The sequence below is a fragment of the Typopeltis vanoorti genome, chromosome 1 (assembly GCF_054136105.1).
Source record: "Typopeltis vanoorti isolate ZY-2024b chromosome 1, IOZ_Tvanoo_1.0, whole genome shotgun sequence".
NCBI lineage: Eukaryota > Metazoa > Arthropoda > Arachnida > Uropygi > Thelyphonidae > Typopeltis > Typopeltis vanoorti.
This window is the reverse complement of record NC_143549.1, coordinates 155,067,379-155,088,992: the sequence shown is the minus strand read 5'-3', so window position 1 is coordinate 155,088,992 and position 21,614 is coordinate 155,067,379. Positions and strand designations below refer to the sequence as shown.

Genomic DNA, 21,614 nt, shown 5'->3' with positions numbered 1-21,614 from the left:
TTTGGCCTGTATATACAACCATATAAAATAGGTAAAATATTACATATCCCTCCCCAGCATACAAGACCAATCACTTCTCCATGCCATATGTTTATTGTACATTTGAAAAGATAATTAAAAATAGTAAGTAAATATAAGCTCCTCACCATATTCAAACTATACTTCAAAACTAGAACCCTTTCCTCTTCACTCATCAAAGGACAAAAACTGTATCCTGAAGTGTCTCGTGAATGCAAGTTGGCTTGTTATGGGCAAGCAAGAAGTTCTGTTAATGTCCACCTCTGAGAACACAAGAAATACTTTTGCTACCATTATGGTAAGTGTTAGGACTTGCTGGATGAGAGGGAAATAAATTAATGTTCTGTATAGAAGTTATGAGGTGGAGAGACTGTTCTTTAGAACCAGCAGTGGCAATGACTCTCTGAACCTCATCAGGTAAGGCTTGCATTAATTTTGCCTAAAATTTGAGAAAGAGATTCATTTTATTATAAGATCAACCCAACAACTATGAAGATTTCTATTTATACATTATTAGAAGGCAAGTTCTTTGGGTCTTTTGTTCATTACATTTTGGATTATTTCCTCGTTGTCACTTTTTGTATCATGACAAGTAGTCATGCTCTGAAGATGCTGGTTAGAAAGCCAGTGAAATTAATAACGTTCAACACTTATGCCTGTCCACAAGGTTGAAAATAAAATATTACAGTTTGTAACTTCTGTAATAAATTAAACCCATTGATAGGGTGAACTGATTTAACTTTTGCTCTGAAGGCATGACAATAGAAGATGATCATAAGAATTTTGTACCTATCATTGTTTGTTTTGATGAAGCCAGATTTCATTTATCAGGAATGATTAATCAGTATAATGCAAGGATCTAGTACTCTGACAACCTGCAGTGGTAATTAAGTACATCAAGCACAGTCCAAAAATTAATGTTTTGTTTGCTGTCTGTAAACAAAGTGTGTAACCCATTTTATCTAGTAAAGTGCTAAAGAAGTGGAAAGAGAACAAAATAGTTCTGATTATAGATAAGTTACTATCTCAAGAATAGTAGTTAAGGTATTGGAAATGTTGATTAAGGACAGAATAAATGGATAGACAGGAATAGGGGTCACTATAGGAGACTGCATGGTTTTGTGAAGGGGGAGGTCTTTTCTTAGTAATCTATTCACTTTATTCAATAATGTGATGGCTGAATTAGATAAGGAAAATGGCTACACACTGCAGCATTGCTGGGCTTTTCAAAGGCATTTGACAAGTGGCTGCTCTGTTATGTAAATTGGAGCAAATGGAGATCAATGCAGCTTGTGTCATGAATAAATCTGTGATGGACACACATCAAATAATAGTATATGGTGTAGTTGAATTGATCAGTAATGTACCACAGGAAACTGTCCTTGGATTGCTTCTGCTTAGTTTGTACATCAGTGATATAGGAAATGAGATGGAGAGGGAATATCCATTTGTTTGCTATTGATGCTAAACTAGGGACCTAAACTAGGACCTCTACATCACCTTAATTAGTTAATTAAGGTGATGTAGAGGTCCTGTAGAATAATTGGAATAAACTGGTGATTTAGACAAAGGATATTTACTGTTAATTCACTGTGTCAGAATGTATTAAGTTATGCATTATGGAAAAACTGTAGACTATGTATTGCATAGGTGGAACTGCATTGCATGAAATTAACAAAGCTAGGAATTTAGGAGTAATGGTGGAGGGGGGGTGTTGAAGTTCATAGGACATACTGCAGAAGTGCACAACTTCTGCAATATCTCAAGTCTCACTTCCATATCAGAGATTGTTGGCCTGGTTGGCTAAGTGGTTAGCGTATCTGCTCTCCAGACAAAAGGCTGTGTGTTTGAATCCCATCATGAGCATGGATGTTTGTGATTGTCTGTGAAAGTTGTGGTAGTGGTGAGTGGTAGATGATGTTGGTGTAGTTGTGGTTCATTGTAGTTGGTGGAGACAGATAGTTGTAGAATAGATGCCCTCCCTCGATGAATCTTTGGACTCCCTGGAGGTGTCACATAATAATAATAATAAGAAGAAATATACGAGCAGGAATGAGGAAGTTGTTATCTCTCTTTTATAAGGTTTTGATACAATTTCATTTGGCTATCATCCACAGATTTGGTCACTTGCATTTCTTGGGCATATGTGGAAGTGGTGGAGAGGATTCAGTAGCAAGCGACCGAAACAGCGATTGGTTTGTAGAGTGCTCACTGTGGATAGAATGAAAGTTTGTGTGTTTCTAAGTTAGCAAAAAAAGAGATGTGCTAGAAACATAAATTACTAGAGGGGTTTTATAGAGTTAATGCTAAAGACAATTTCCACTACATGGCTGGATAGAAGACTTATGTAGAGTGTGCTAAATGAGTGGAGTAGGATACCAGGGGCAACTGTGAGTCTTATGTCAGTGAACGACTTTAAGAAGAGAGGTGATAGTCATTGTGGCAATAATGGTTAGTGTGGCCCTCCCATGATTAGTTTTTAGACACCATGGAGATGCTTGTGTAGCAATAATAGTTTCTGATTTTTGCTGGGAAAAAAAAAAAGTTACAGCATATTATTGCTATAGAAAGAAATTGATCCTCATTATTGCTTTGAATTGATTTGTTGTTGAGAAATTATCTGATTTGTCATGGTGGATGCATCGAGACTGTCAGTTTTCAAAATATAATTGGCATAAAATATACTGTAGAAATAAGGAACATGTGCCTTAAATAACTCAAACTTTTCATCTTAATACTGTATGCTTTACTGCTATATCTTTTCACCTTGTTTATATTAGTTTCAGAGTATAAAGATCCTTTATTAGTCTGTGTATTGCTATCAGAGAACTTCTCCAACTAAAACTTCATAAAGATATTTTTATGTATTTTAGTTTTCTGCAAAAGTTTTTTTTTTTTTTCTCTCTCTTCAGGATAAAGTACTTATTTAAACCTCTTCCTGGTGAACAGCATCCAGACCATGTATTCTACCGTCGGCTGTATCCAAGAATAATCCAAGACATAGAGGTAAGTTGGCTGTATTTCACAACATAAGAAATAGTGTAATATTGCATTTCATACATAAATATCAATATCTTAATTTCCAGATGTAATAGAAGCTACTTAAGATGTTTTTAAAGAGACTTACTGTTAACGTGTTCATGCTGATATGTGTTTTGTGCATAATGCATGACACATACACAGCTGGGCGTGAATATGTTAAACAAAATGGCCCGTAATGAATTTTAAGCAGGATATTCGTGTTAATGTTATGAAAAAGAATTTAAGTAGATACCACAGCATAATGAGTTCTGAATTTTTTTTTTTTTTTTACTGTATGTGGCTATTGTTGGAGAAACAAATTCATCAATGTGACCTTTACAGTGATCTTTTCAACTGAAATTATCCAATCTCATATGCAGGTTTTTTTTCCCTCCTGAAGATTCAGGTTCTGCCAGTAAATGAACAAAACTAATTAAAAAGTGTGTGAGGCTTAATTCAAAATAACCTGAACCCATACATCAAAGAGAAAAGAGACATTACTTAATTTGATAAGAATACATTTGTAAGGAATAGTTTTCTTTTTGTTCATTGAATTCATAAATAAATATATTTTTGGAAGCTTGTCTTTTATTAACTAACAGCATCATTAATATAATTCCTTAACATACTCTGAAGGATGTACAGGATAATGTGATTAAGGATACATAATCATATCTACTATATGAGTAACTTTCTTTCAATGCTATCAAATTAATCTGTTATTTGTCAGGAATCCAGAATTATCTGTTTATATTTTGGCCATCTAAACCATATGATGTGGCAAAAACAGTTTGTAACATTTGCATTACATTTTTAGACACCATATGAAGAAATTATATATTATGGGAAAATAAAGAAAAAAACAGCAATGATTCTTTCTCAATTTTATGCATATTCCATCATTGGCTGTGAAATAAGGTAATTATTGCTGTTTGCATCACATCTGTTTTAAGTTTCTGTGTTCTGGTTAGTTGTTTACTTTGTGATGTGCTTAAGATTAAATATGCTTGCATATCCTATGTTCTCGGGTTGTATTCCATTATGACAAAACGGGCATTTGTAACGACTAACATTTTTCAGTATGTGCAGTAAGATAAAAAATACGAAGTACTATTTTCAACATAAAATATACCATAGAATTGGCATTATGTAAACAAAATTATATAATACTCATTCTATCGGATGTTTTGTGTAGTAAATAGTATTTTTTTTACCTTACTTCTATTGGCGTTTTACTTATCAGCTAAATTCACCCATTGCAGATGAAAACAGATAAACATTTTTTCCATGTCTTCTCTCTCTCTCTCTCTCTCTCTCTCTCTCTCTCTCTCTGTGTGTGTGTGCATGCATGTGTGTGTAAATTTCTGCATATTGTGAAATTAGCAGTTAAATTGTAAATAAATGAATGTGTTATAAATGAATAAATAAATGAATTACTGCATTTACATAAATGTAAATGCAGTAATTCAGATTAGTTACCCTGAGTCTATCAAAATGGGATTACAGATTTAAGCATGCTTTAGACAACTAAGAGCTGACTCTTGATGGAACCGAAGAATCTTTAAAGTGATTCCAGAGTAGCTGATTTTATGACCATTTCTAGAAGAGTGTTAATTGCTTTTTCCGAGATCTTGTAATTTGGATAAAATAGGAGTTTAACTTATGTAGCATTCACTCTTGAGGATTAAAGGCACTTTTAATCCATTTTGGCAAAATTTTCAATAATGTAATTTTCTAAATACACATTCTGGCCACTGAATTAGAAACATTTATGCAGATTGAGAGCTGGGTCAGAAGCAAAACACCCTACCAAAGACTAGAGACCACAGATAAGAGAGTCCTGAGAAAGATTAGTGGCATGAACAAATGGCATCAATGGCAATATCATATTAAAAACGAGATATTAGGCAAGAACTTGACATTGTCAGCATCAAGGAACGTGTTAGCGGAGCTAATCTCAGGTGGTATGGTCACTTAAACAAAATGGGAGAGGAAAGATTAGCAAAACAAGTGTTCTCTGCCAGGTTAGCAGGAAAAAGACCCAGAGGCAGACCAAGATATAGGTCATTGATACAGTAAAAAGTGCCTTAGAAGATTGAAATATAAGATCTGATAATGTTGGAGTCTTGACAGTTAACAGACTGATATGGAAGAAAATTGTAGATAGGAAGTGAGTAACGATGTAATTTTTCATATAGTACTATCATATCCTGTACACCCCTTGAGGGTATATATCAGGAATTTGATGATGTAAATGTCACACAGTGTATATGCAAGATGTTTGGTCATGTGTTCTAGGCAACTGTTTATTATTATTATTATTGTATTGGCACCTCCATGGAGTCTGAGGACTCATCATGGGAAACCGAAACTATCTAAAACATCTATCATACCTCTCCTTGAACCCATTAACAGACAAAGCACTCACAACTGATACTGGCAACCCATTCCATCATTCATTCACCACTCTCCAAGTGAAAAATCTAGTCCTCACATCCCTAATAACCATTTCTTTATTCAACTTCCAGGGATGACCTCTTGTTATGCATCCTTTAGCCAAGTTCTGAAACATTCCCACTGCATCAATTCTATAAGATCCTTTAAGTAACTTAAATGTTTCTATCATATCCCCTCTTTTTTGCCTATCAACCTGCTTCTGCAACCCCCCCCCCCGACACACACTCACCATCAGTCTATCCTCATAGGGAACATTCCACAGGCCACCCACCTTCTTGGTTGCTCGCCTCTGGATCCTCTATACCACTTCCTTATCTCCAAGAAACCCAGGAGACTACACCTGAACACAGTAATTAAGATGTGGGTGTATCAAGGCCTTTGTGGTATGCTCTTAGTGTGCTCTTCAATAGCCAAGTAATCTTATGAGTTACCTTAGCAGTATGCCCTTTTAACTTCAACTCTCTGTCTACCACCACCCCTAAATCTCTAGTTTCATCTGTTTCCTTCAGTACAGCTCCATCAGTGTGGTACACATCTTGCAATCAATTTATCTCAAAATGCATAACTTTACATTTTTCCATATTAAACTGAGATCCATTATTTTTTTGCCCATACTGACAGCCTATTTAAGTTTTCCACATCATGTTATTAACTATTACTATTAATTTTGCATCATCAGCTAACAATTAATGACTATTACTTTTTTAACAATGTATGCTAGAATATTAATTATAAAATACTAATTAACCTCCTTACTGGCCGAGGTGGATGAGATAGGGAGACCAAATTGCACTTCTAATCCATGTTATTCAATAGGTGTCACAGAACCATATCCAGATTTAGCTGGACATCTGTAGATGCCATGACTGGTTGGGAGGTTAATACTTTCCTATATTTTGGCATTGTTACATTGCCATCATCAGGGTTCACAAAAAACAGTATGTGCACACAGGCACTAATGCTGGGCAAATGAGGTTGAAGAAAGGCAACAGAAGCCAAACCTAGAGTCCTTAATGGTACCCTTAGTTGGCTGAATTGGATAGTCTTGGCCTTTAGGCTGATGATCTTAGAATGTATGCTTCCCAAATTTGGGGCAGTCTCATGCACCCAGATTTGTTGAGGAATTTGATGAGGCAGATTCAAGGAATGAATAGTCTTTCATATTTATATTTGCTGTGGTGTAATAGAGCGGCCTTCCTCCAGTGTATCCTGTTGTGCCAAAGCGTGGTCAGCAAGTCCTGAGAAGCTGTATTGGTGGAACTGAATGTAGTCCTTGTGTTCAAATATTCTGATATTGGCTATCCTGCCTGTTTGGCTATAGTAGGACAGTTTGCAACTGCAAGGGACCTGGTATATTCTTGGTAGGTCAAGGGGATATAGCTGGTTTTTGGTGGAGCAGATAAGAGATGCCAGTTTCTTATGTGTCTGTAAGAGGTTGTAAGGTCATATTTCCTTAGAATGTTTGTTAATTTTTCAGATGTGCCCTGGATATATGAAATGGTGATAGATTTTGAGTAATCTTTGCTCTGAAGGTGTGGAGGTGGGGGGGGAATTGTGATTCCAGGATTTAATTATTTTTTTTTTTGGATTTTTTTGGGGATTGTAACCATTGGCTAAGAAAGTGTTAAGGATATGGTCAAGTTCAGTAGTTAAGGTCCTGCTATATAGGGTTTTTACAATACCATATTGTTGGGAGGGGATAGTGTAACTGCCGGTTGCCTGTATGTGTAGGTTTTCTGTAAACAGAGAATGCCAGGGATCTAATCAGGCTGGCATGTAATCAATCTAGGGATGGGAGACTGTTGTTGTTTTCCTTTTCCAAGGTAAAGTGGATCCTTGGGTGTTATCCAGACCATGTGGCCAAATGGAGAACTCATCATCCACGTAGCATAGCCAGATAGTTGGTTTTTGTGGGGCAGAGTTTAAAGCTTTTTCTTCAAAAGTCTATATGAAAAAGTTGGCCAGGGAGTGTTGAAAGTGGAGAACATGGCTCCCCTCTATCTGATTGTAGAATTTTCCTTGCAAAATGAAATAGCTCGAGTTCACATGAACTGAAACAGGACTGAGATATTGGGAGGAAAATATGGCTTGGATGATATTGTTGGATTCTGAATGAAGAGAAATTTAAATTATTAATACTCTCCTCAGAATCCAACATAATCCAACATGGCAAAGGCTACATTTGTAAATATTATTTAATGTAAATCACTTGTTTATAATTTAATATTCATATAACTACCTTTAATTTTATATAATATTTAATTATTTAATCAAGAACGTATGTATTAATAGTAGGAAAACTCTGTGATAAAATATTATTAAGCTATTTTAATTATTACTATGTTAATATTATAAGAACTTGTATTTGATAATTGAACTGCGCATTATTTGAAATGTAAATATTCTCTATTTATTCCTGTTTGTGAAAGTTTAACATTATGTAATAGCTCAATTTTATTTATGTTTTGTTTTGTTGTGTTGTCATGGAGACGCATGTAAATAAGCGAGCGCGAGAATTGGAACAGAACGTGAAGAGGAGGTTTATTGAAAATGCTGAAAGTTTACTGGAAAGTCAAAGAGATCTCGAGAAGAATTTAGGCGGGAAAAATGGATATAAAAAGGAGGAACGCTGGAAAAAAAAAGCATTAGGAGATTAGAGCATTAGAGATTTATTAGAGAGAGAAGGATTGGCATTAGGTTGGAATCGGGCATTCGGCAATCACAGTGCGATAACAGCGAGTCGGCAAGTCACTCAAGCAACTAAATAAAGTCTACAAGTTGAGAAGCAGTTAGCTAATAAGTTTCTGAATAACAAATAAAGCAACGGAAGATAGCTGAGTGACTACTGAATGACTAGCGATATTTTAGTTGAGATTTATTTTCAGGGCCGACCTTTCAAGGACACACTGAAATGTGAAGCATAGTAAGAAGTAACTAGAGAATAAATAGAGGCAACAGGGTTGTGTTTAATGATAGCGGTGTTTAGAATTGTAGTGCCTAAAGAATTATTTGAATGCCGGAGGAATGAACATCTGTACATATAAAACCCCAAGTTAAAGAATTATTGTGTATTGCCCTAATTCAAGAGTAATCAGTAGTGCTTCATACAAGAACATCTGATTATATGTATTGTGCCCGTAAATTAATTCAGTTAATGCTAGAAGATTTATTTTAACGAGTGCTGTTTATTGTTAAAAGTGTTTACAGTTATAAAAAGTGTTTGTGTGTATGTTGATGAAGGAAGAAGATTATTCCAACTTTAATATTTCTGTTCAGAGAAGTGTGTGAGTTTCATCTTAGAATTCCCTGATGTTAACAGTAACTATCGCGGAGAATTAAATAAGCGTAAAATTAAAAGTGTCTGTTTCTGAAGAGGTATTACTGCAATTTTTATTGTATTTGGAACTTAAGGAACTATGAAAAGACTGTGATATAGAGATAACAGATTTGTCTTGTCAGAGTTTGATTGTACTTATCGGAGAAGCTGAAGTGATTGTGATATCTTAATTACTGATTTGAAGTTAAGTGTAAAATTTATGATTTTAAAATTAAATGTTTGTTTTTGTTAATAAAAAGTTGTATTTTGCCTGAATCTCTTTTACTGCACAATTCATAAAATATTCGAACCAAAGCGGAAAAATTAAGTAAGTTAAATATACTCGGCCAGTATATATAATAACATCATATAAAAGAGGATAGTTGTGAGTTGGTTTTTCTTCAATTCTTGAACTAATTCAGATATAGAGTGGTGTAGTCTATAAATATAAATTTTCTCTATATTGAATTAGAAATCAACTAGCAACTTATAATTTTGTTTAAGAACATCATAGTGACTAACATGTCGGATCCAAAGTATGAATTAAGAAGTAGGATCCAACAATATCTAATTAGAACATTAGACATTAGAACTGACCATTATGTCAGTGTGTTGGAGTATGAGCTTTTCTATACTGGCTGTAAAGTGGGCTGAGATTTTTATGTGTGAAGGTGTTTTGCCAAAGTGTGAGCCAGTATATTGTGTTACTTTAAAAATTTTTATTGTAATTTAAAATTATTACGTGTGGTGTTTTAAAAAGACATTCTTGTTACGCTAACATAGGCGATATGTTCAGCCATTATACATAACTTCTCGCTTCCAATTTACACGGAGTGCATATGCTTGCCGAGGAGCTTGATGCATGATTGACAGCTGACAGAAAGAGAGTTCAGTATTGGAGTAACTAGAAAAACAAGAGAGAGAGAGAGCGCTAATGGAAGTTTAAGAATGCAGACCAGAGAAATTTTGTTCTTGTGACATTTATAAGTTTTATGTGACAGTCAGAAGAATATCAATAGAAGATTCCATAAAGGAATCATAGAACTGTGAGTCTTTAAACTGGATGAGTTGGCTGTCAACAAGTATTTAGAAGATATTGCAGACAATGTTCTAATTGAATGTTTGAGGAAGCACTGATTGGAACGTTTCATCTGTCTATTGTACGGCAGATCTATTTGTTATTTCTACTGGAAAAGGCGACGGAATTAGTTCAACTTGGATATGTTGATTATGAGGTAGTAGAAGAAACTTTCTTTCTCCAGTACAAAAATTAGGGAATTGTGTGTCAAATTGAACTGCAAGAGGTAAGAGTATTTATACTTCAACGAGACAGGAGGAATAATATTGTATGCTACATAAGGGTGATAAGAAAGGATCCCATGGAAAAGAAGAAGGAAATGTTTATATTTTTGAAAAGGCTTAACAAAGAAATTGACTCTGATGAACATTTTTGTTGTTGTGAAAACAAGGTGTTTAGTCTAGTTGACTTGAGTTAAGTATATGTTAAACAATCCAGTAATAGAATGAGTCAGAGAATAGATGATTTTAATATTTTTGGATAAGAAAATCTCTAAAATATAGATTTATTTTAGAAGGCCTTGGATCCAGTAATTTGTAATTATGTAATTTTATTTAAAGTGTATATATTTTTTTAGTTTTATTAAATATGTATTTTTTTTTTGCATTTGGTCTTGGTTGGCGACTTCCGGATTCTAAAAGAAAAGTTAAAAGTTGCTGCACCAATCAGAATTGAACTCTTGTATGTAAATACTAAACACTCGGAGTATAAAACCAACCTTTATAGAGACAATCTCTAAATCGCAAACAACTAGTACACTAATTGCTTTAGACTTCAGGGTGAGGGATAATAGGTTTACTACTGTGTTAGGAGATAGTTCAAGCTTGGGGGAGTTAAGTTTTTTTTTTGGTAGACTTTCATATCTCTTGATGTGCTGACATTGTATTTGTTGTCTGCCAAAGCATTCTAAAAAGATTGTCTGGATATCTTCACTTTCAGACTTGGTGTATTGATAGGCCTTGTGTGCAAAGGAATCTATGTGGATGATAATAATTCTTGTAGATAGGCTTATATGTTGGTTACTCATAACTGTTAATTTTTCAGGAAATAGCATATGCCGAAATATTAATTATTAAATACTTTAATTAATACTTTCCTATATTTTGGCAACATTACATTGCCATCATCAGGGATCATAAAAACAATGATATGTGCATGTAGGCAATAATGCTGGGCAAATGAGATTGAAGAAAGGCAACAGAAGTCAGGCCTAGAGTCCTAAATGGTATCCCCTAGTGGACTAAATTGGATAGTCTTGGCTGTTGGGCTGACTATTTTAGAATGTATTCTTTCCAAATTTGGGATAGTCTCATGCACCCAAATTTGTTTAGGTTTGGAAAGTTTTTCATGCCTGAGGCAGATTCGAGAAATAGTCTTTCATATTTATATTTGCTGCAGTGTAATAGAGTGGCCCTCTTCCATTGTGTCCTGTGGTGGGTGTCCAAAGCTGTAATTTGGGCTAAAGAAGATCCAACACAGTTTTAAATAAACGTTTCTAATTCAGTGGCCAGTATGTGTAGTTTGTTTAATTTACTTTATGTACTTCTTCTTTGCATTTATTTACATTCTGGTTGTAGTGGATTATTGCTAACACTCTTATCTTTGTTTTTGTCATTTGCTTTGTTTTTTACTTTGAATCTTCAATCAAAATATTTGATCATGCTTGTGAAATTCTCTTCCAAGGCATATGCTTTATGTTTTTCCATTAGCTAGATAGTGCATGTCCACATTGCTATCGTTATTGTATATTTAGCAGAACCTTCCTGGAATGACCCTTCATAATCAGTATGACTTATTAAATTGCATTCCTTTCTGCAAAGACATTTCAAGTTTCTGGTGAAGTTTTGTTCTATTGGTTGGTTAACGAGATTATAGTTTTTGGTTAGATAGGTAACACAAATATTCTTGCTAATAAGGATCATTCTGGAATTGTTGGTCACATCTAATAATAAGACCTTGGTAGTGATTACTGGAAACCCATTCCTTTAATTTTGGATATAGAATAATTCATGACTCATTTCTAAAATGTCTCTTTTGTCATTTGTGCATTTTTGTTGACTATAAATGATTGGATGAGTTATAGAGACTTTATTTTTGTGACATCCCACTGAGAGAAGGTTGTAACTCAAGTAACTATAAGCACATTTGATGCCGTGAGTGTGATGATTAAATAATACTGATTTTGATACCTCCTTTTCAAGCCTCCTGTAAGCAAGGTGGCAGGCTACTACTGCCGTGTTTATTTAATTAATCATTTTTTCTAGTCATACTGCTGCATATATACCTAATTTTTAAAACTGAGAAGTTTATGATTTAATTTTTATTAATACAATGCAGTAAATATATAATATGCATGTCCCAGAATTTTTTATTTCATTTTTTATGGCTAGTTTGCAAGGGAAGTTGCAACTAAACTGTTGTATACAGAAGTAGATGATTTCACATCAAAATTTCCTAGTATCCCATAATGCACAGCATACTTCCTTTCTAGCATGTATGTTGCTATGCATAATGGGAAGGTTCACTACCTTGATGTGTTTAGACTTTTATTGAGGTCTCATTAGTGGGAACTACATGTGTGGAGTTACTGTACGCCCACAGATGCGAGACCTTTCGACACTTCTGCGCATCTCAAAAGAAGGAGAATCCATTCCAATATTAGGGTAATCAATGCGTTTCATGGGATGAGTGTTTATTATTGTACGTCGGAAAATTAGCTTTTCTTTTATGAAAATTCTAGTTCTTAAAAGTGATAACTATTTTGCTTGTACAACAGTTGGAAAATTTATCTATAAAGCACGTGACTTCGCATGTTGGTGGCCAATTCATGCATCCTTTATTTCTTTCTCTCCTTCAGCACGAATTGATTATTCTTGACACAAAGCCAAGGTCGGTTCTATGAAGTGTGGGCATACAATAGTGAGAGCTAAGTCAGTGCAGAAGTGATGCACAATCATATTAAGATATTCTGGAATAGAGATAGTTGTAGAAATTTTTTTTCTCCTTGTTTACAAAGAAAGGAAAGTTTACTGTGCATTATGGGACACTAGAGAAGTTTTAATGTGGCATTACTGTTTAGTCTGATGCAATTGGAAGTTTATGTTATATTGCAGAAAATTGGTGATTTGGGGGTGATGGCATTCAGAAAAATTGAAGTCAGAGGATATGTATATTAAAAAAAAAGTGAGGTGTTAAAATAGCTTAAAGGATTACTTGCATCATCTAGCAGGGATAAGAAGATTATTATCTCTCTTTATAAAGCTTTGATATGACCAGATCAGGACTAAACCTTTTAAAGATATGTTATCAGATATTTTTATGAAGTGAATATGTGAAGAAAAAATAATTTCTTGCCTCCAGTACTTTATCCTTGTTTACAATCAGTTTAAAATGTTATTTTGCCATTCCTTTTGATTTTCTTTGAATATTATTAATAAGAATGAATTATTGGATATAGTAAATATTTCTTTTTACATCTGTTAACCATTATTTGCTTCATAAAGATTTGGTCACTGGTTTCTTTGGGATCTGGAAATGATGAAGAGGATTCATACATGAGTGAACCAAAATAGTGACTACTCTGTGCAGTACTCCTAGGATAGGCTGAAAGTTGTGGGTTACTAAGTTTAGTTGGTGTATGGAAAAGGGAAGATATGATAGAAACATAAGTTATTACCTAAAAAAAAAAAAAAACATTTCTGAAGTGGAGAGAATAAAAGGTCACCCTTTGGAGGGTGTAAAGACTAGATTTTTTGCATGGATAGAGCAAGGCATAATAAGTGAAATGAGTTGCAGCAATAGTATTACAACATTTTATTTTCTTTCAAGAAAGTAAAAACTATGACACTGGAAATGATTTGAATGTGTACATGTAGCATATGTACCTGTTGCATCCTTGCATATTTTTCATTCTACTTCTCTTGTCTTTTTACTATCCTATCATCCAGGTCATCTAACATCTTACTGCCATGTTTGCTATGTGCTGCAAACTTTGGATATCTGGTTAAGGAGGAGCCTGGTAGTTTTGCACTACTTTCTCTGCTTCAGCAAGATAGGTAGTCCTGCATGGCCTTGCCAGGACCATTTGACTAATGGGCTTGCCTGCAAGGATGAAGGTTGTTGCAGTAAATCTCCTTCCCATTGGTCTTGGTCAGAGTCCATGGCTTGTTGTAGTGCTCATATAGTGTCATAGTGTCCAGGGTAGCCCTGATGTTTCATTTCCAAGTGTAGTTCATTGCCAGAGAGAGAGAGAGAGTGTTTTCATGTGCGGTTCTATGATGGGTGGGGAGTGGGGAGCTCTGTCACTGAATAAAACTCATTCCTGAGAATGAACATTTCATCTTTTTGTGTATCAGGACCCTCAACATGCCCCAGTCACATCATGAAACTATAGAAACACCAACAGAAACCCAGAATAAGAAGCAGAAAATAGAAGCTACAGTTCAGCTTCTATTTTTCTTGATTATACATTGAACAGGAGAGTAGCTTCGAAAAATGTTACCCTTCATCTAGAATGTCTTGGAAAGATTGGCAGGATCTGCAAAATCTACAAAGAAGTTGCATTCAGGAGATATGCTTATTGAAGCATCAACTAAAACAATCAGAAAAGTTATGCCTTGAACATCAATGGGGAATACCAGTTATGCCCCCCCCCCCCACACATACACGAAACCTCTCACATTCAGTGCACCAAAACCACCAGCATCTGTCAGAGCAAACTATTTCAACTGTCTGATAAAGCTATACATCACAAAACCTTTGCACTACTTTAAATGTCAGAAGTATGTGTATTGGTCATTATCATACTATCATGGCTGTGCTCAATGCAGCAATAAATACCATGAAAACAAAGATTGCTAGACCAAACATCAGGATGCTGTAATTGTGAGGGTGGCCATCCAGCTTACTCTTAAGCATTCCAAACGTGGAAGGATGAGAAGGAGATCCAAAAAATAAAAACAGAGCATTGTGTATTTATCGGGAGGCAAAAAGTCAGTATACCACCACACAAAAGTGGCAGCAATGTCTGGTAAACCTTCTTATGCTGAGAAGGCACCTGTAAAGAAAGTGTCAAACAGAAATTCAATCTTGTATGTTGATCCTGCCTGCTCACAATTACAACATCCCTGAACAGACTTGCTCACCATCTCCTTACAGCAAGTCAAGGAGAAAAATTGATATGGACTCATCCTGAGGACATGCCAAACGTGGCCCCAATACACAAAAATCCACTAATAAAAAAGATAACGGAACATGCACTGCAGAGGGTTAAAGACATGCCTCCAGACCTTTTAATGGATGGACCATCAACTGATGACACGGATACCTCTGCTCCTCCCTGAAAAATATAAAATAATTCATGTAGCTAGTGCCCTGGAGGGAGTACAATATGATGTATTGGATATTTTTCCTGATAAAGAAGAGAGGAAGGATACTGGCCATCCACAATTCTCTAAAAAGAAAAAATCTATGGCTAATGAAAACTAATCAACATAGGAACCCAGATGATACTATCAAAAAAGAAAGAATGAAAATATTCCTATAATGGAATTGTTGTGTATTCTGTCAACATCTGTGACATCAAGGCCTTCTTGCAGAAGTATAAACTGATATGCTTCTGCATGCAGGAAACATACCTAAAGCCAAGTGACAATCTAGCATTATGAAATATTGCCATCATTTGTAAGAACAGGACAGGGGATGAACCTGCCAAAGGAGGAGTCTTTGTCCTTGTGAGCAATCATATTCCCTTCCAGAACCCCATTCAATATAAACTTACTAGCAGTTGCTAGCTGACTCTCAGTTAGAACTCTAATATGTCATTATGCTGCATCTATATTCCTCCTGCCGCAGATATCTCATGATGACTTTGATGATGTCATATTGCAGCTACCTTCCCCCCCCATTACTTTTAATGGAGTTTTAAATAGACACAACACTGTATAGGGTTTTGATATCCCTGTAATGTATTTTAACCACTTGGATTTGTCTCTCTAAATGCCTTCTTCACTCCATACTAGTCTCTTTCTTCAGAAATTTCTATCCTAATCTTTAATGCTCTTGAATTATTTTAATGTTTCGTGTGAACTCCACATCTTCTTTGGCTTCTGTGTCTTTGGACGGTGTTGATGCAGACACCACTTTCTTGTTTTTATCATCCAGTTTATTTTCCTAATGGATTTCATTTCATTTCATCCTTGAGCACGTTCCTATACATTTTTGCTGTGATTTCCTCATTCAGTGTCTCTTTATATCTCTTTGACTTTGATACTGTGCCTTCTCTTGTCATTTGAGTTTCAATTTGATATTGGCAATCATTAAGTTATGATCAGATTCCATGTCTGCTCCTTGAAGCAGTTAACACTGCTGTGGCCCATCTGTTGTTTATGAGTATTATATCTAGCATGTTCTTCATTCTTCCTAATGGAAGAATGAAGTGCACATGGTGATTAGTATGTCTGCTTTCTGCACTCTTTTTGTTGGAATTTTGTATTGCAAATTACCATGTTATACTTTAAGGCAAACTAAAGCAATTCTTTCTCTTATTTATATTTTCCCATTATTCTTTCCCATCTCTCATTGTCCATTCTAATATTGGCATTCCAATCTTCTCCAATTATGATTCTATGATTCTAAGTTGCTATAGAATATTCCAGTATTTCTTCAGTATTTTCTGAAGTTTGATGTCATCTGCTACTAAATGCAGTTGAATATTCTGTTGCTCATAGTTGTGAACTGTAGTTGTGGATATCAGTTAATTTATATTCATTCAGAGAGAGTAACCAAAATACTAAACTAGTGGTATACAAATGGTGTTCAAACCAGTTTTAACTTATAGATTCAAAAGTTAGTTAGAAATGAATCATTGATCAGATTAGAGATTATATATATATATATATGATCATATATGATTTTCCTCGGCACTTTCATATATGAAACATCTTACTCGATCTTGAATAAAAAGAAATTTATTCAAGATCGAGTAAGATGTCTGAGTAAGTCAGTGTATGGTAATTTGGTTACTTAAACAGAATGGGAGGAAAGTTAGCAAAACAGATGTTCGGCTCTAGGTTTCAGGAAGAACAGCCAGAAGGCCAAGATCTAGATGATTAATGCAGCTAATAGGGCCTTAAAAGACTGAACATAAGATTTGACAGTACAGTAAAACCCCGAAGTTATGCAGTAAGTCGGACCAACAAAAAGCGCACAAGTCGAAATCATGTAACTTGGGGTATAATTTTGCACATAATTTATATGTACAAACATACAAAATATTAGTTAATTGGGACCAAAGGTTTACAAAAACACCTATATTTTTTAAGAAATATAATCATAATTGCAGTTTTTCATACATAAAAAAAAGAAAGTTATTTCGATGTCGCTACGATGCTCTCCGTGATGCTGTGCCAGTTACAGCAATTTTTAAATCGGTTGAACCAACCATTACTGGCCACGAAATTTTCTTCTTTGGCCGCTTCTCCAGCTTCTACTTTTAGCCTCTCAAAAATCAGCTTGGCTTGGCTACATGTTGTCGGTTGATCAAGTGGACAATTTTTTACTCTCACTTGATTATCACACCATAATTTAAGCATCATTTCCATCTCACCAATAATCCCATGACGTTTACGAATTATGCTTGAATTCAATGATCGGGCATTTTTCACAGCAGTGAGAATTCTTTATCTTTTATGATTATTCTTACTGTGGATTCCTGTAGATCGAACTTCTTTGCTAGCTTACAAATTTTCATTCAGCCTTCAAAATCCTTAATAATGTTGAGTTTTGTTTCCAAAGTCAATGTTTTTCTTTTCTTGCTAGCTGTAGAAGAATCGGACTTGCTTCTTTCGGACAACATTATTATTTTTTATGTGATAAAATTTTTATCAAGAACGTAACATTAAACAATCGCAAGGTTTGTAGACTATAAAAATCGTGTATGAATGGAGACCACGCAAAACATGTCAGTGCTCATTCACAGCATGTGCGACACTGGCGAATGCGGCTGACGTTGGAAAGATACAACTAGTGGTGAGGCATGAAGCAGGAAGGGAATACGTACATATAAGAAACCGTGTAACTCCGGATTCACGTAAGTCGGGGTATTGCTGTATTGGAGAACTGAGAAATACTACATGTGGAAGAAAATTGTTCATAAGCAAGCCTTTAATAATATTGACTTTTTTTTGGACTGTCATGGTATTACCATATGCTCCTGAATCTATGCATCAGGTGATAAGTTTTTTTAAAGTTATTTTGGTATTTAAACCATTGCAGATGATTTTTAAAAAATAAAATGATGCAGGAAGTGATAGTAATGCTACATAAAAGTATTGCATAACAATTGAGCAACAATGTTTTTTTTATATACCTCAAATACTCTCCTTTAAAATATTGCATTTTTATCGAAACTTTGAAAACTCAAAAAATAAACATTTTTATACAGATATTCATGAAAGCTCATCAGATTTTATACCTTTAAATGGTCTCAGATGTTACTCTTTAATGGCCAATCGTTTCTATAAATTATTAAGTTTTTATGGACAATATTGTACAATTTAATTGTTATTTTTTATTATTAAAATTTCAAATCTCTTGAATATTATTTTGTATCCTCATCTTTCTGTAAGAAAATAAAAAAAAATATTTTAAGAACTGAATATATGCATTTATTAATTTTTTAAACAGCCAAAAACAAAAGCTAACATTGATTTTGAGTCTGAGGTAAGCATAATGCTTAGCATCCTTTCTTTTAGAGTTACACGGTGATCAGCATTCATTTTAAAAATTTATGGAATTTACAACCGTGTTAAAAAAAACTTTTTTATTATCCTGACTTTTGGATCTTCACATCAAGATCATCATCTGGAGCATACATCAATATACAAGACAAGCTGAGTTACATTATTAACTGTAAGCTAAAGAAACAATGATTTGATCATGTTATTCTACTGGCATGACCTCTAGTGAAAAAAAAAAAAACTACATCAAGCTAAATTCTATTTGCGATGACAGGAATAAACATTCTTTTAGATGGTTTTCTTTCAGAAACAATGATGTCCTATTTTTAGTATTACAATTCTTATTTTTGCTTTTAAGATATTGGATTTTCTACAGTCCTGTTTATAGTTGTTCTTAGTGAGGAACGTTCTGTGGGTCGAATATATACCTTCTATATGTTTGGGATTTTTAGACCATCATTATTGTTCAGATTGGGGTGGTTGATGATAATCTCACATGCTTCCTTAAATTTCCGTTCATACCATGTTGTGTTTTTTAGTTTCGGTAGTGAATTGTATGTGTTTGTGTTGTTTGTTTAGGTGGCTAAGGAATGTGTCTAATGTCTGGCGGCCATGGGACCAGATCGCAAAAACATCATCAACGATCGCGAAAAACACGTTGATGATATTTTCGTAATCTGGTCCATGGCTGCCAGACATTACACACATTCCTTAGCCACCTAAATAAACAACGCAAATGCATACAATTGAAATTGAAAAACACAACATACTTCAGTTTCTGGATACACTTGTCACACGTCTTCCCTCTGGCAATCTTTCCTACAGTGTTTTCTGGAAACTGACACATACGGGACAATATATACACATAAACTCCTACCACAACCCAACACAAAAATTAGGTGTCATCAACACGCCAAAAAACAGGGCGCAGATGATGGAAACAGGCACTAAAAGACAAATTTAAAATTATCTTTAATACTTTCCAAAAAAATGAATACAGCCAAAACACTATTAACAAAATTCTCTACAAAACCTCAATGAAAAACAAAGACAAACCAGACTACAGTAAAACTATAACCATTCCCTACATTAAAGGAACATCAGACAAAATAAACAGAGCACTGTGAAAATACAACCTCAAAACCACCTTTAAACTTTCTGCAAAATTAAAAAGCTTACTCAACTCATCCAAAGACCCACTCCCTCCACTAGCCCACCCTGGAGTATACTGGATTTATTGTACTTGCAACATACCATATATATATAGGAGAAACAGGACGCACAATTCCTATCAGACAAAAAGAACATAAACGACACATTAAATATAATAATTATGGTGAAGCTGGCCTTTCTGATCATGCCCTGAATTCCTTGCACAGAGTTGACTGGAAAAGCACTAGCTGTCTATATCGCATTAAAACATGGTATGAACGGAAATTTAAGGAAGCATGTGAGATTATTATCAACCACCCCAATTTGAACAATAATGATGGTCTAAAAATCCCAAACATATGGAAGGTATATATTCGACCCACAGAACGTTCCTCACTAAGAACAACTATAAACAGGACTGTAGAAAATTTAGTATCTTTAAAGCAAAAATAAGAATTGTAATACTCAAAATAGGACATCATTGTTTCTGAAAGAAAACCTTCTAAAAGAATGTTTATTCCTGTCATCGTAAATAGAAATTAGCTTGATGTTTTTTTTTTTTTTCCCCCCCACTAGAGGCAATGCCAGTAGAATAACATGTGATCAAATCATTGTTTCTTTAGCTTACAGTTCATAATGTAACTCAGCTTGTCTTGTATCTTGATGTGAAGATCGAAACAACAGGATAATTTTTTTACTGTTGTAAATTCCATAAATTTTTAAAATGAATAATGCTTAGCACATAATAAGAAGGTAAATAATCTGAATTCTTAAAACATTTTGAGATTGTAAGTTATAAAAATTAATTATGTATAAGAAGTTTGCATATATAGTAATTATGTTTTCCCTCTTAACAGAGCATAGAAAATAACTGGCGCTGTGGAAGGCATAACCTCCAAAGGATTAATTGTCATAGTGAAAATAGTAAAGGAGTATATTGTTTGCAATATGATGAACAGAAGATTGTTAGTGGACTTAGAGATAATACAATTAAAATATGGGATAGAAATTCATTACAGTGTGTTCAGGTAGAATCGTTTATCAATTTATATATATATATATAAAAAATGCTTACTCTTTTAAAGTGGTTACATAGATTATTATTGTACTGAAGGAAATCTAAAAATTTTCTGGATGAACTGAAACATAAGTTGCACATTTTGGAAGAAATAAATAGCATTGAAAACTTACTCAAAACGATTTGTTTCATATACATTTTTGGAAATTATGGAGACAACTACCGTGTTTGAATGAAAACTTTAGTTTAATATTACTAAAATTTTACAATTCAACGTTTCGACCTTTATGTCAAGGTCATCTTCTGGAGCGTACAAATATACACAAGAAACAAGCTATACTACATTCATACTGGTTCGTTAAAGACACTGACGCTCCTTGTCTCCCTTGTTTGTTGTTCATTGTTGTTTCTCGGGGAGGAAGTCCTCTGATTGGCCGCCCTATTTTGCCGTTGTTTCAACCTGTGGAATTTTTTCTCGAGTTTTTCTTTATTCTTTTCCAGGGTATGGAAAAGAATAAAGAAATTGTCAGTAATTCTTTCAAGTGTTTGTAGAATGTCTGGATTAACATAGTTCGATAGTTCTGATTGTAATTTAGAAACTAGATTTTGTGTTGTAGCTAGGTTTCGGCAGGCTGTTTGGATCTGTTCTCTAAGCATTGCTTTTTCTGTGCGGTCATAGATACGGAGTGCCTTAGCGGACGTAAATTTCTTTTTTATCCTGATGCAGATCGGAATGATGTTATTGTCTCTGCATCTTTTTAAAAAGGCCAGTCGATTGATCAGGAGAGAAATACGAATCTTTAGCTTACCATAGCG

The 21,614-nt window shown here is 34.5% G+C and overlaps 1 protein-coding gene across 1 annotated transcript in view; it reads left to right on the top strand.

Annotated features, from left to right (window-relative positions):
• The window catches only part of LOC150110561 (beta-TrCP-like), a 171,976-nt gene that overhangs the window by 50,689 nt on the left and 99,673 nt on the right, over nucleotides 1-21,614 (top strand). Inside the window, exons 4-5 of the mRNA XM_090394800.1 lie at nucleotides 2,931-3,024; nucleotides 20,638-20,808. Coding sequence (XP_090250926.1) covers nucleotides 2,931-3,024; nucleotides 20,638-20,808 — 265 coding nt within the window. The remainder of the gene's footprint in view (nucleotides 1-2,930; nucleotides 3,025-20,637; nucleotides 20,809-21,614) is intronic.